Here is a 14988-nt window from a genome sequence, read left to right on the forward strand (position 1 = left end):
AAAAACAGACGCAATGGACTTTTATTGATTTATGTTTATGATAGAAGCTGCCTCTTCTGGACGTCAAGCTGCTCGTACGTTTTCCGGACAAGCGTTTACGGGCAGTTTTTGTCGTCAGTTCGTCAGTCTTTTAAAGCCGCGAAAGACCCCGCAACGTGTAACAAATTGTTAAGCGAAATAAAATCCCAATCACAAAGAAGACCGCCTCGGTGTGGTGGTGGACAGTCTCCATGGCGGGATGATGAATGGTTGGAAAGAAATGAAATGGACAGATTTACCGCAAATACGCTGGTGATCGTCCATCTGTTCGCCACAGCCTTGGTGTTGGAAAAATGTTTTAGTTTTTCCTCTTTATAACGATACGCGCTGGTCTCAAAAAAGTTCTCTGCTCCCGTGAATTTATGACATACAATGCAGACCGGAGCATCATCATTCGGCAGCACATCAGCGTCATCATCATCATTACGTGTGTCTGTTTCAATTTTCGTTTTCGTGCATGACACATCCAAAGAAACGGTGTTCTTCTGAGCTAAAACATTAGTTCGTCCACTAGAATCTTTTTCGTCATACACAAAAATGGTCTCTATGTGACAAAAGGATGAGAAAACTTTCATTTTGTTTTACACATTATTTGAGTGTAAGTAAACTGGATCATCAATCGTTCGTTTCATCGCGAAAATGAAGTTGTTCTAGACAGCAGCAGGCTGACTCAATTTCGAATCGCTCCAAATGAACGTTTACGGATCATTAACATTCGGTAGTGTAATTATCAAATCGTCCATCACAGTCCCGCCATATTATTTACCCAATCGATCACCATCGCGAATTGTAATGCTTCGTCGTGTGCAAATGGGTGCTTGCGGCCGAGTATAGCCGAGAACACAGCGTCCGATGGTCGCGTCCGTCTCGCAAGCCGACCGACAGCGTGTTTAGGCTGCCGGGAAAATTGCGCCAAAACACAGGCGACCACTACACAAAGTCGCTCGGTCAAACAATATTGAATGCGATGAGTGAAATATGTGGTGCCGCAGGAGGACCTGCGCAACGACCTCCCGCCAACATTCGCCACTAGTGTAATAGCGTCGTTTGCCACGCCGAAAAGGTACAACCAGCCACAATAAACATTCTCAACGTTTAAGCAAGATTAAGACGGGACGCGGACGCGCTTATTACGCTCGGGGTGACTGCTTCATTCCATCTTCGCGAAGCTGATGTTCCAACCGCGCGCCACAGCCGCGGCCTAAGCCACACCTCCGTCCTATTTATACATATCGCGCGTCCGAGTCCGGCTTCTGTTTGTGGAGATTATTTCGGTAGGTGCGCTCTGATTCATTCGCCAAAAACCGCAGGTCAGACGCCTGCTCGCGTTCGGTGCACAAATGGCAACAAATGCGTATTCCCTCCTCCCCCCGGCGTATTGAATTGGTCCAAAAGTGGAGGGCATTTTCACATCGAAATTAACTTCAAATAGTGACCGTTGCTGATCGATCATACCATCGAAGTATCACATTCATGCTCTCGAAAGACTACTCGAAAGTTTTCAACTAAACAAAATCAAATTAGTCATCGATTTTTAAATCAGCAAGCAAAGCAGTGCTCAGGAATGCATAGCGACGTCACCAGCACCGACCGGCGTTGCTGAATTAAACTTCAACTTCACTTCAACTTCACTTCAATCAACAGCTCCAAGAAACTCCAGATCGCGAGATTCTTCACACACCGTCGAGCCTCGAGAACGCCCGGATCAGCAAAAATATTATAAACGACCAACACCCTGTCACATTAGTTAGAAAATAACAGCGCGAAAACGGTTGGCAGTAAACATAGCTTCCAAGTCCAAATTTACTGCTTTAGCGCTAAATTGGTTGGTTGGTGCCAAACTTGTATGATTCTTAATTATTTAAAGGGTTTTAGTGAACTACAAAGTTGCATAGTTTGCACACATCCCATTCCGTTATGAATATTGTAAGGTTCGTCCAATGTCTGGTTTGTTGGCATCGATTGAAATAGTTGTTAGTTGTGTTACTATCCCCAATAGGTTAAAAATGTATTTTTCATATGACTGCCAATTTACTCTCACATTTGAATATACTTAATAACAGGTGAATCCAACAGATGAGTGGACTGAAAATATGCGAAATTGCGTTATGCGAAAAACAAACGGCATCTCTTTTGGACCAACCCAGCACATACTTCAATGAACCCTCACAAAACCCCGCAGTTTGAAGCGAAAAAAGCGAAATTATTTCATCACCTGGTAGAGGGGCCACCGCAAAAAAAGAAGATAAATGCAAAAATTACGCCACATCTACGACCGGGTTAGATGGACACGTTGTTTGCTTGGAAACGAAAACGAAAAGGAAAAAGAAAGGCGCCCTTGGGCGCTCGCCTGATAAGTGTCACGATCTTCGCCCGCGAACATAAGTTGCCTTGTCAGCGTAGCGCGACACGAAGATCACGGAAAGATCTCGAGACCTACCTGCTTATCAACACACAAACACGCTACATGACAATCGAACGCGACTGATGTTCACGCTTTCTTCTCTTGCCCCATTATGTGCGCCAAGCTTAGCGTTTAGCATTTTTCCTCTATTTTTTAACTCACACGATCACCCGCGTGCGGCCGATGGCCACGCAACGCATTGTCGGTGTATATTTAGATACGAAACGGCCCATAAAAAAACCACTTTTTAAATTACAAGTTCTGAGGGGTGGGCAAGTTACCGCAACAGGCATTCGCCCCGGTAAATCGTGCAATAATTTTATTTTCCCAAGTGTTCCTCAAAAGATGCAAATTCAAACGCATGTAAAATTACAACAATTAACATCGCTCGCCCCAAATTGAAGGCAATTACGCAGATTGTAATGGGCGGTGTCCGATATCAAGGATCTGATGGCACAGTTGAGGTAGCACTCACGTGACACGATGTGTGACACACAGTGTCCGAGAAATTGCCCGCGCGATAACACACGGCGAACGCTTCGTTTGCCTTTCCGTTGAGCTGCTGTTATCTGACGGAAACTTTCCGTTTCAGCGACGGAATTAAATCCGTGATGACCATTCAGCGGGTGTCTCGTGCTCCGCCGTGCTTGATGATGCGAAGAGAAAACTGTTCGTTTCGTTCCGCTCAATGCTTCGCAGGGGTATTTACGGTCTGCGATTGTGCAATACTTTATTTATTGCCTCATTGTATTTATTTTTAGGCTCAATACGGAAACCGTTCCGATGAATTCATTCAAAAACGGAAGAATCAACTGCTTGGTGCACACGTGGGACCCACGCGTTAACATCCCGAACTAACGCTCGTAAAAATAATCGCTTGAATCATCTCATTTGTCTGGCCGTGATTAATAGTGTACGACCGTAAAGGCGTAAGTTCGAACCCAGTAGTGACCACCTCAATCCGTTAAAAGGTTCCGACTATAAAATGTATGACAATTCACTCCCATTATGCTCTCATGCGGACGCAGCGCTACAGCACAAACGAATCATCGGCTCTCCCTGGTTCTCTCTCATACAATTATAATGCGCTAATATATTATTTATGAGCAAAATTTGTTATCAATTACAAAAGGGAGGTGGAAAGGCGAGACAAACACACACACACACACAATGACCCACCCAGCTACCAACGAGCCAGTCAGTATTTAGCAACGCGCTTCCAACAAGCTCCGAAGTTCCAGTGAAATTGCTTTATTGATTTTTAGTCCGTCCGTCCTGGTCATCGGTGACTGGCACACCTGCGAAGGACTCTAGGAGAACCACACCGGGGCCCCAAGGACGCCTCATTGATTTAAATGGATAATCTGGCCATCTGACCGGAATGGCGGTGGAAGAACACGAAAACAGAGCGATGGCATGAGCCGGGAAGCGGTCTGCCGGCCAAGTGCTCCGGAACGGTAGCGGTGGCTAACCCTTTTGTTGTCAACTAAATAATCGATGACTAGTTTACTCCCATCTAGCGTTTATGGATATGCCCCATTCGTGTGATAAATATTCAGCTCCAGGGCGGAGTCACTCAAGTATTGAAGGGTACTCCTGCGGTTTATTTTGGGTACAACTTACCGTAACGAACTAAAGATCCGCTTTCGTCGCAACTTTCGACTCAATATTTCACAAGCACAGAGCGTACCTTATAAATTAGCCAACCGTAAGCTTCTTCATTAGCCCGCTCGTTTACAACACTCCTGGCACTCAAAGAAAACCAACACCGCGCCCAACTTACGCGCATCCTTGTAAATGTAAACACTACACGCCGAGACTACCGGGTGGCTACTACTACAGCACCCGTGTTCCGGTGATGGGACCATCATGCGTAACACCTATAGCATACGCCAACACGTGTATCCTGGCGTGGCCTGGCGTGGCGGCCCGAGCCTCACGAACGACGGCAAGACGTAGTCACGTAGAACGGCATGAGCGTAAAAACGCATGGCTCCCACATCTCTTTGCTCGGCCCGGGGACTGTGGGGCGGGTCTCCCGAATGAAGGTCAACCGGTAACTGAGGCGATTCTTGGCGAAGTTGGCCGGGAGGCCTCCGGTTCGGCTTCTGTCTAGCAACCCCCCGGGGGTTCAGGTCCTATCCGCCCGGGTTTTGCCGGGTGTTGTGAGCCCTTTTCGGGTATCTACGGACTGCGCATGAACGAAGCCGGCCATGCTGTGTTTGTAATCTCTTTTGGTGCTGCTGGATCTAGGGTTTGGATAGGTGGCGGCTTAGGTGGACAAAGTATTGTGAAACACGGTGTGGACTCGTCCTGTTCTGCAGGAGACCAGACCATTGGAGCACAAATACGAGAACTACATATTCCGGTTTCAGTAAAAATACACCCGGAGGGGTTTTTTGAAATAAATTGGTCATCGGTCTAATCGAAGGTCCTACAGCAATGATGTGAACTATTTAGTAGAATACAGAAGCTTTTTTGATTCAATACCAGCTGACCCCGCAAAGTTCGCTTTATCCAACGATAAACATCGCCACAATGATAACGTCCGATAAACACCGAAAAACAGGACGAAAATTCGTTCTAAAGTAAATAAATAGCCTAGATTGTTCGGCACGATGGATTTGCATTGTGCATTGCATTGGATCACGTCGAGGGCCATCAATGTATCAGTAACATTATGTCCGGTTCTCAGCCTTATTTCAGTTCAACCGATGGCACGATTTAATGATGAATTTAACTGGGATTGTTCCAAGCACCATGAGTGAACAAATGAGGGACGAAAGATCTGACGTGCGATTGCCATTCGGACACAATTTGCGTTATGTATGTAATAGTTTTATAATAAAAAAATTAATGCTGAAATATTTAGATGAGATCTGATATTTTAGATCTTCGGTTTTTCATTCACATACATGATTCAATCAACAAGAGATAAAACATGACTTCCAAAAGGTCATTAGACATTGTTGGTGCCCTTTTTGAAGATAAATTGGACTTACAGTCCAAAAACCAGAGTCCTCCTTTCAAAGGCCTTTCTAGGTTTTTTGTGCACGGAACTGATTTTTCCCTGGAAGCCAGCCACTGCGGTGTCGGTAGACACAGTCACCAAATCATGCCGGTTCCAACTGGTTACTTAAATAAACAACTCCTTTTTTCACAGTATTTAGTGTGTCACGCGTTACGCTAATGGAGCGCAGATTCTTGTAGGACTTACCATTTAGCGTCGAATGGCAGGGATGCTAATCTGCACGCAAACAGCGGCCGCTGCTGGGTTGTTGTTGTCTTTGAACAGCTCATTGTTCAACGAAATTCATCGCTGCTAAACTTACGCTTGATTGCTGAACTAGAGCCGACCGGCTAACGGTTTGGGGACTGGTAATTAACAAAATGCACCCTTTTTTGTGGCCCTTCACGGCGGTGCAACCGTAACATGTTTTACGCCGTTCGTTTGCATCACTCGTTTCACGAATTCCCAAATGCATCGCAAACCGTTTCACAATTCCACCAGCACCATTTCACACGTTTTACTCGTGCACAAAATTCACATAAATTCGCGAACTAGAGCAAAGCCGGGAAAACAAATGAGATTATTCCGACGCCTTTAATCTGACAGCCAAACAACGCGCACACACGAACGTGAGCACGTTCGAGCAACTGACAGCCGAGTGACAGCCCAGGTGGCATAGAAACAGTGCTGGACGTAATTGTATGCATAAGAAACGCGCTGAAGTAAAGTTTAAGATAATTTTTTGTATTACCAGAAACGTGACAACTAAGCATGGACTTCAATAGAGTTTCGTATTCTCAACTATTAAGTTGAGTAAATGTAAAGTAATAATATAAGTACAACACCAATAGAACCATTCAATAGAATGTAATATTAGTATGAACTCGTTTATTAAAAAAAAACATCTCATAATACATTTGATTCGTGTTTCGGGACCTTCGAATCCTTAGAACCGCCTACCTGCGGATTGCATGCCAAGCGCTTGCTTGTGACTGTCTTCGGGAATGCGCACGTGCAGCGTACTCTTCGGTCCGGTCTGCCACATCACGCCGTTATCGTCGATGATGCAGGTCTCCAGATTAAGCTGCCACTGGCCACCCAAACTGACCGGGCCACCGTTGAACGTGTGGGTCGTGTTGTTGAGCGCAATGAGAAAACTTCCGCTCAGAAAGTCCCGGTGGGGCTTAACGACCTGCGTCAGTGTGATACTGTCCGACAGGAGCTTCACATCGTTGGGACGCGCCGTTATTAGCGACGAGTTGAGCGTAAGCTGGATGCTGTTGATGGCCCGAAACAGGGACGGTGTCCGGCCGTAGTGCTGTATCACGCCCTCTACCTTCACCACCAGATGGCTGTTCGGTTGAACGAACACTGGCTCACCGGTTGCCCGGGGCTGTGGCGTTAGCGCCAGCTTCACGGAAGTGTTCTGTAGTACCTGAAAGAAGAACCGCGGCATGCAGTGCGAAGACTTGACCACTGTTTCGATCTGCTTCATCATCATGTCGGTGTGCTCGTGTGTGAGCGTTTTCGTGCCGCCAACCTCCGTCGGGATGGACAACAACTGTTTGACCACTGACCGGCAAACGCACAATAGGTACTTGGTTTCCGGATGCGACGATTCCGGCGCAATTTTGGGCGTCTCCGACGGGTTAATGATAGAGATGGTTTCAATCGAGAGCTGAAGCGAGGCACATAGATGCTGCACCGCCTCCAGGTGCTCGAGTGTGCCAGGATCGGCATCGAACGAGCTCTTGTACAGCCGCCCGTAGGCATCTTCACAGTTCTTCAACAGCTTCACGTGCTTTCGCAGCTGGTTCGTGATGTGGCCGTACTTTTGGAGCGGATCCCGACAGTTTTGGGCCAGTGTTTGCGATATCTCCGACGGAGGCGTGATGCAGAGGGTGTTGCGCGTTATCACGACACTGTGCAGCACTTCCAGCAGCATACAGCGTAAGCGGATCAGCTCCGATTGAAAGACGAGTGGATGCTGCGGCGACGAACTGGCCTTCAGGGTCGACAGTGCAATGCAGTACAGATTGATGGCCTTCTCCAGACGGTCGATCAGCGATAGGGAGGCCATCTGGTCCGGTTGGTCACTAGCGTTGATGTGCTTGGCCACCAACATCTCAAACTCTTGGCCGTGGTTGAGGATACACTCGGCCTTCGAAATCTGACTCAAGGCGACCAGATAGAAGTGCAGGTTCTCGAGGGAAATGTTCTTGGATAGCTTCTCGTAGATGGTGCCGGCCAGAAAGTGTTGACCGTAGCGTGAAGCCGAGCGTGCAATGCGGTACTGCGTCCACGGGTTGGTCGTTTTCAGCAGCTTCAAGAAAATGCCGATCACGTTGTCCGGCATGAACGATCCCAGCATCGCCTGCATGCAGATTGCCGCCAGCAGCTCCACAATGTTGGCCCGCTCTTTGTCCAGCTCCCCAGAACCGGGAGAACCGGCGAGTGACTCAAGTTTCTTCAACAGATGCTGCATCACACTGCTGAACGGGCGGGGGCCGCTTCCAGTGTCGTAGAAGTCGCACGAAACGATCACATTCGAGCAGATCGCGCCCAATGCTTCGCAGATCAGCTTAGAATGACCAGTCGAGTGGACTGTGTCCTCGCTGAGCACCTCGGCGATCATTTCCGCAAAGTTTTCCCCAAACTCCCGGCTCGTTTTAGACAGTTGGACACCACACTTCAGGTAGAGCCGAAAGTCCTTCAGTGACGTCTTGTCCTGCAGCGAGGAGTGAATCAAGAACTCGAGATGCATATTAAGGTACTCCAGCACGTGCACTGGCGGAGGGATATTTTCCTTGTGGCAGTAGGTAATCAGGCTAGTCAGTATCGTCATCGCCCGGCCACCGCTCTCGTTCTCCATCAGCAAACACTTTTTGCACACGTCCAGTATCTGCTGCTGTTCCTCGTTCAGCATCGTGTGGCACGTGTGCGGGCACTTGGTCAACGTAAGGATCACGTCGAGGGCCATACTTTGGTTGCTGCACTGCAGCGTCAGCAACAGCAAGCGACTAATGGCCGTCTTCGGCCAAAGATATGCGCCCTTCTCGGCCAGTCGCTTCAGCGACAGCAGAACCGTCGATTGTACGCGCTTCCTGGGATCCTGAAGGGACACTAGCAGCAGTTCGACCTGATCCGGTATGTCGACCAGCGTGGCGCAAGAAAGTTGCGACAACGAGCGAATGATTTCCACCACAAACTGTTCGGACGGATACTTGGGTAGCAGATCGCGACACAGCACCCGAACCATGGCCGCCGTACTCGCATCGTGGTGCATGTGGCGCAGCACCGGAATCAGGTGTAGCTTCATGTTGACCGGCGTCTGCAAACTCTCAATCATCGAGGCCACCTTCGAGCACATGCCGACGGCGAACGTTTTCGACTGCGCCGCGAACTGAACGCTGGCGTAAATGGCCGCTTCCACCTCGACCGTGTCGTGGCTGTCGAGGGCCATTCGTATCGCGTGGTGAACGTGCTGCTTTTCCGAAATCACAAACGCCACCGCCCCGAGCGTTCGAAGCGTCAGAGCACGAGCCACCGGATCGTTGGAGTGGATCACCATAAAGATGCGCTTCAGGAACTCGTCGATGTTCAGTATCTTCTCCAGGTGCTTCTCGCTCTGCTGGCAAACGCGCAGTATCCACAGCCGCGACAGGTTCGAGCCGATTCGAAAGAACTCCGCCAGCTTCAAAAACGACGAGTTGATCAGAATTGGAAACGGATACTTTTCGAACAGCTTCGGAAAGCGGATGATGGCCTCGCACTGATCTCCGATCTTGTTTGATCGAATGCCCTTATCAAGCTCGATCAGCACCGCGTTCGGATCGCCATCGGTTTCGTTGAGAAAGTTCTCGTTGAAGTTGTTCACCCTTACGCTTATCATGATTAAAACTGGATTTTTCTGTGCGAGTTCGTTGATTTTTCGAGATTTTCGGTTTTCTCTACGCAAACAAACTAAATTATTTCTCGTCGAACTGTCAAAAGGCGTTTGTTTTGTCCCAGGTGGCATAAAACTTCACGATGAGAAACCTTTCTCATGCGTGAGAAACTTTTCTCACGCGTGAGCTGGACCAATGGCAGCTGTCATTTGGTTTTTTGCTCGCGGGGTAATGAGTAATGTTATTATTTTCCTCTGTTCTGTTCCGTTCTGTGCAATGTAAAAATTAATGTTTGTTAATCGTTCGTTAAATCGTAAAACACACTCAGGCTGAACGTGTCTCGGCCTCCTTGATGGGTCATTAACAGGCGGCAACAGCAGGCAACGATTGGCCGGCAAAATGTCCAACTATCAGCTGAACTCGAACGAGACGAGTCTCTCGATACCGCGCATAATTACCGTGGATAGTGTGAACTACTACGAGATTCTGATCAAATGTGGCAACGTCATGTGGACGGTCAACCACCGGTTTCGGGACTTCGTTGAGCTTCACGATCGGTTGGTGGCGGACAGGGGCGTATCGAAGGATAAGCTGCCACCGAAGAAGGTGCTCGGCAGCAAGAGTCCCACGTTCCTGCGGAAGCGCCAGGAAGCGCTTGAGCGGTACCTGAAGGAGATGCTTATCTTCTTGAAGGTGACAATGCCGAAGGAGTTTGTCGAGTTTCTTGACTTTCATCGCTACGACATCGTCTTCATGGTGCAGCATCTGGCCAGCTCGCTGTTTCTGCGCGGGGAAGCCTTCCTGGCGAAGTCGAAAAAGTATGGCTTCTCGGTGCTGGAACTGCACGCCATCAGCGAGCGGCGGAAGATACCGTGCCCGGCAACCGAGGCGGCCGAAAGTTGCTACAATTTCTCGCACATACTCGACTTTTGCGCCCAGCTAGAAACGATCATCGTGCTGCCTACGAAAAACAGTCTGCCCACGATCCTGTACGACGACGACACGGACAAGTACATTCCGCACGCGCTCCACAAGCCTATCGGGAGCAGCAACCTGATCCCGGTGCAGCTTCGGTATGAGCTGAGCGTTTTCAAAGCACTGCGTAATCTCATCATTTACGGCGTTCCGACGGAAAACATTGAGAATGTAGGTCAGTAGGTTACCGGTGTGTGAGTGCGAGGGGTCGCGGTAATAGCGGACGATCCGGGCTAATCCTTCTGCTTTTCCATCCCTCAGGTGCCTTGCGTGAGACGCTTACGCGGTTAGAGGTGTACAAAAGTGAAACGAAACAGATCTGCCAAATAGCGCTGTGTGATAACGTGCATAAGAATGCTGGCGAAGACGAGCTGGACAAGTTGAAGGTAAAGCAGATTGCGTCTCAACGCGCACCGGGTGTGCTCTTCATGATTGACCCTCTTTTTACAGCAATGGAAATTACTTCGGCACGCCGTGTTCAAGGAGAATCGGTTGACAAAAATCGACCGCACGATACGGCTGTTTCCCAGCCTAAAGGACCTGGTGCTCGATAAGAACCACCTTGAAAGCATCGCCCACCTGAGCCACCTGAATAACCTGCAGGTGCTGAGTCTTCGTTGCAACCGACTAGAACAGTGTCCCAACTGGCATCTGCAGCTCGGCAATTTGGTGGCCCTGAATCTCTCGCAGAACCGAATCCGCCTCCTGGAAGGTCTCGCCCGACTGTACTCGCTGGTCAGCCTCGATCTGAGTTGCAATTTGATCGACGACATTAACGAGATCGATCACATTGGCAATCTGCCGTTGCTGGAGAATTTGCGCTTGCTGGGGAACCCGGTAGCTGGCGGTGTCGGTAAGCAGGCTGGTGGTTTGATCGGATGTCGATCGTAAGCTTTGTATTCTCGGTTTCCCTATCGTAGATTATCGTGCCCGGGTGTTGTCCCGTTTCGGCGACCGCTTGCAGGAGATCTATCTCGACAACGAGAAGGGCAACCAGCCGGAGTACGATACGGCGCTGGTGCTTTCGGCGCTTCGAATATCGGCCCAAAAGTCGCAACGCAAACTCCACAGTCTGCTGGACAGCAGCAGCAGTAGCAGCGGTACTATCGAGAATGATGCTGGCGTGTCGTCCGACCCGTCAACGCCCAGCACAAGCAAGGGCGACATTCGACTGCCCGGAAGCAGATGATTAATGGTTTTAGTGTGAGCGAGCTGTTATCGAGCGCACTGTCCGAGAGGGACTATGCGAGAGTTCCCATTCTGTTTTATGTGTCGTTGACCCGAGATCGAGAAGCTGTCTATTTCTTCATGTTGGCTCGTGTAAGAGTAATTGTACGCTATGCTGGGCCATCTCCTTGGAAAGAGAGATGGAACAAAACCATCAACTATATAACTAACATTAAAAAATAATGCGAAGTCCAGGTCGTTTTATTGTTACCGTTGGTCATTGAGAATGTCTTCTAAGCTTACATGTACTGGCCCAGTACTCCACTTGTAACGGTTGTATTTCGGTCGGTTATATTCGTTGCCCCATACTTGTATATCCAGGAAATTCGTCTCGCTCAACTCTTTCAATCGCCAACGGCGCTCGTCCTCCATTTCTAGCACCGTTGGTAGTGGCACCGCCTGACAATCTTTACACAGGACCAACACTCCCGGGAAGAACTCCTTCAGCCTGCCCTCGAAGTAACGAAGTGGGTCGACACCGTTCGGGTGGCGTTTGTACGCGATGATCGTGCCGTCCAGCTCCAGCACTTTGACAGACGGGAATAGGGGCGGCAGTAACTTGAAGTCGCACCGAGCCAGGTGGCACTTCCGCAACACCAAACGCTCGACGGCTGGCATCGGTGCGATGAACTGCCACGGTCTCGTATTCGTCTTGATGCCGCTCAACCGCAGCACTCGCAAGTTGGATAGTGTCGGCAAATGGTGAATGTAGTCCCGGACGTCTTCGGCGATCGGGTACTTTGTGCGGAATTTAATCTCAAAGTCTTCGAGATCCACCATAAAGCGGCACACTTTCGGCAGCTGCATATCCATAGTGTATTTAAATGTCCGGATGTTTGACAAGCCGCGGTCGATGCGAATACACGTGCCACTGTTGATCATTATCATGTGGCGCAGCTCGGGAAAGGGTACATTATGAATGCGCCCACCGTCCTTGATTGAGCACAGCTTAAGCTTCAGGTACTGCAACGACAATCACACCGGATCGTGTGTAATCGCCCGCACGGCACTTGCGGCAGACTCACATACCTGTAGATTCGTCAACTCCAACACGTGCAGAAACAGCGACCGGGAAAACTTCACCTCCAGCAAGGTTAATCTGGTCAGTGACGCTGGGCTGAAAAGACACACGGCCCGGAACGCTTTCATCGTGATGATCGTGCGCCGAAGTTCGACCTCCTCCAGCAGGGGCATACTTTTGATGAACCGCTCGGCGGACATATCATCGACGCGTGTATTTGGTTCACCCGGTTTGTTGTCGCCGTATCGCTTCATGGTCAGCTGGCGTAACCGCGGAAATGGGTACGTGAATGTTTGCTCGATCGCACGCGGAAAGTAAAATTTCACATCAAGACGCTCAAGCTGCGCGCTGACGGTCCTCATTGCGTTCAGATCCCAGTCGTTGGCGATTTCGTGGATAAAGTACTTTAAACTTGGCAACTCGAGCCGGTACGGTCCGTTCGCGATGTACGTTTGCAGGGTGAGCGCGGTGACCTTCGGGTGCCCGATGACCCACTCCGGATCGCTGTCCTTTACGTCCCAATCGCGACCCGGTGGCAGAAGTGCGAATATGAGTTCGGTAAGATTCTCCATCTTCTCCAATCGCTCACCGATGTGCTCACGGGCCCGATCGAACGTAGTCGTAAAGCGGATCGATTCCACCGGAAGGTCGCCCGAGAACAGAAAGTCCTCGACCAAGGTGTCCGCAGCCGTGACAATCGGGCAGTCCGCATCGCTCGGATTGTCGTAAAGTACTTCGCGAAAGCGGCGATACTCGGGTGTGAAGAATTCTTGCAGCACACCGCAATCGGACATCAAACAGTTCAGGCACGTGCTCATCCGATGCCGATCGAATTGATTGATCGGGAACCCGAAACAGTGGCTGAAGCGCATCGTCATTCGCCGGAGGTACGGCTTAGTTCGGAAGATACCATACCACCGTTGGCATACCTCGGCGCAGTGCTTCTGCTGTTCGAAGCGCAGCAAGTTGAAGATAAGACACAGGATCTGGATAGCCAACATTGAACATTGAGTAACGCGAGATACGGACTGGGTACGACATACCTCTTCTGGGAGCAAGTGAATGTAGCATTCGTCGGAAGGTTCTGTTTTAGCTCGTTTGCTTTCGCGTGATGAATCCGCCGTCTCGGTGACTGGACTGTGCGTCCTCTTTCGTTTCGATGGCCCAGGATCACTCATTTTTCTTTTGCGCCAAACCGAATGTGATGAATTTTGTTGTTTGGGTCGTTACACGGCGTTACGGCGTTCTGTCAGTTTGATAGCGTTTGTTTACAATTTTATTTGACAATCTGGTGTTACGATTATAAATCAGAGTCGGATCGAATCTAAATAAATTCAAATCTAATCTAATAAATTCTTTTTTTCGAGCAGTTAAAACAATATCAGATCTCTTGCCAAAGCGCATCTTCGAACTACTCAATTAGCGCTACAAATGATCAGTTTGGAACATATTTTAGCATATTAAAACTTTATCGCATTTTTTCACATACGTTTTATGCCAACAAAAGTTGTAGTATTGTAGCAAATAACTCGCCAGTTCAGAGAAGCAAATGGGAAACTAAACCTACAAAACGAAATTAATGCTTTCGAAAGTGGTTCGCTCGACATTCGAATGGATCGCCGAAACCGTACGGTGGTCAAGCCTGTACAGAAATTTCAGAAATTTTCCGCCACGCGTGACTTGAGAGGCACCCGTGGCCGTTTCATCTTCCATGCGTTTTCCGCGTGTCCTCATCTTCCCTGGTGGTTGTCGTCTTTCTTGATGGGGCATTTTCTCCACAAGACTGCGGCCTATCAAGCGCCATCAACATCATTATCGCCATGATAATCTTTATTGTCGCCGGTTGCGTTTGTGGCCCATTTGTGGACGGCGGTGATTGGGTGCCAGAGACCTCCAGCAAAGCGGTACTTGAGGGGCCGGCTAACATGAACCCGTATGCATCCAACAGCTTTGCAGAGTATGTTCCTTACGACCTCCACGACGCGAGAAGGCGACCGGTGTGGGTCGAGGGGATTGGCACTTTGATTGATGGTTGAAGTGAGTAGTGATGTACACGCAATTCTCGGCCTCCGAACCGGATACGATACGATCGTTTTGCACGTAACCAGCGCACCTTGTAAGAACCTGGCCCCCTCCCCGTTTGGACCTAGAACATACGCTCGACAAAAAGATAAACCCGCTTACTGGCCGCCCATAAAGAAGCGCTCATGCACACGTTTTTGCATCTGCAGCAGCATTAGGCATGCGATCCTGATACCGGTATTAGGACCGATGGTACTTATTTTAGCTTTCAACAAAAAACAAGTAGAATTCAATGCCTCAATCAACCAGATTCGAATTGCTGTTCTGAATGAACTTTCGGAGGGACCCAATGGCACATTTCCATTTTGATGATCACCAGTCAGCCTAAGCATAAATATAGGCG

The 14988-nt window shown here is 49.2% G+C and overlaps 3 protein-coding genes across 3 annotated transcripts; 1 reads left to right on the top strand and 2 right to left on the bottom strand.

The window, feature by feature from the left end:
* Positions 1-6399: 6399 nt before the first annotated feature.
* LOC128267675 (integrator complex subunit 7) lies at positions 6400-9345 on the bottom strand. Its single transcript, XM_053004564.1, has one exon. It carries the CDS (start codon positions 9343-9345, stop codon positions 6400-6402), a length of 2946 nt encoding a protein of 981 aa, XP_052860524.1.
* Positions 9346-9626: 281 nt separating this feature from the next.
* On the top strand, positions 9627-11688 carry LOC128278869 (nischarin). Its single transcript, XM_053017596.1, has 4 exons — positions 9627-10490; positions 10577-10701; positions 10766-11168; positions 11236-11688. The coding sequence occupies exons 1-4, from the start codon at positions 9740-9742 to the stop codon at positions 11502-11504; spliced, it is 1548 nt and encodes a 515-aa protein (XP_052873556.1). The 5' UTR covers positions 9627-9739; the 3' UTR covers positions 11505-11688.
* A 61-nt stretch (positions 11689-11749) lies between these two features.
* LOC128278707 (uncharacterized) lies at positions 11750-13741 on the bottom strand. Its single transcript, XM_053017436.1, has 3 exons — positions 13607-13741; positions 12572-13549; positions 11750-12505 (listed from the first exon to the last, which is right to left on the bottom strand). Exons 1-3 carry the CDS (start codon positions 13739-13741, stop codon positions 11750-11752), a joined length of 1869 nt encoding a protein of 622 aa, XP_052873396.1.
* Between the last annotated feature and the right edge of the window lie 1247 nt (positions 13742-14988).

This window comes from Anopheles cruzii, chromosome 2 (assembly GCF_943734635.1).
Source record: "Anopheles cruzii chromosome 2, idAnoCruzAS_RS32_06, whole genome shotgun sequence".
NCBI classification, from domain to species: Eukaryota; Metazoa; Arthropoda; class Insecta; order Diptera; family Culicidae; genus Anopheles; species Anopheles cruzii.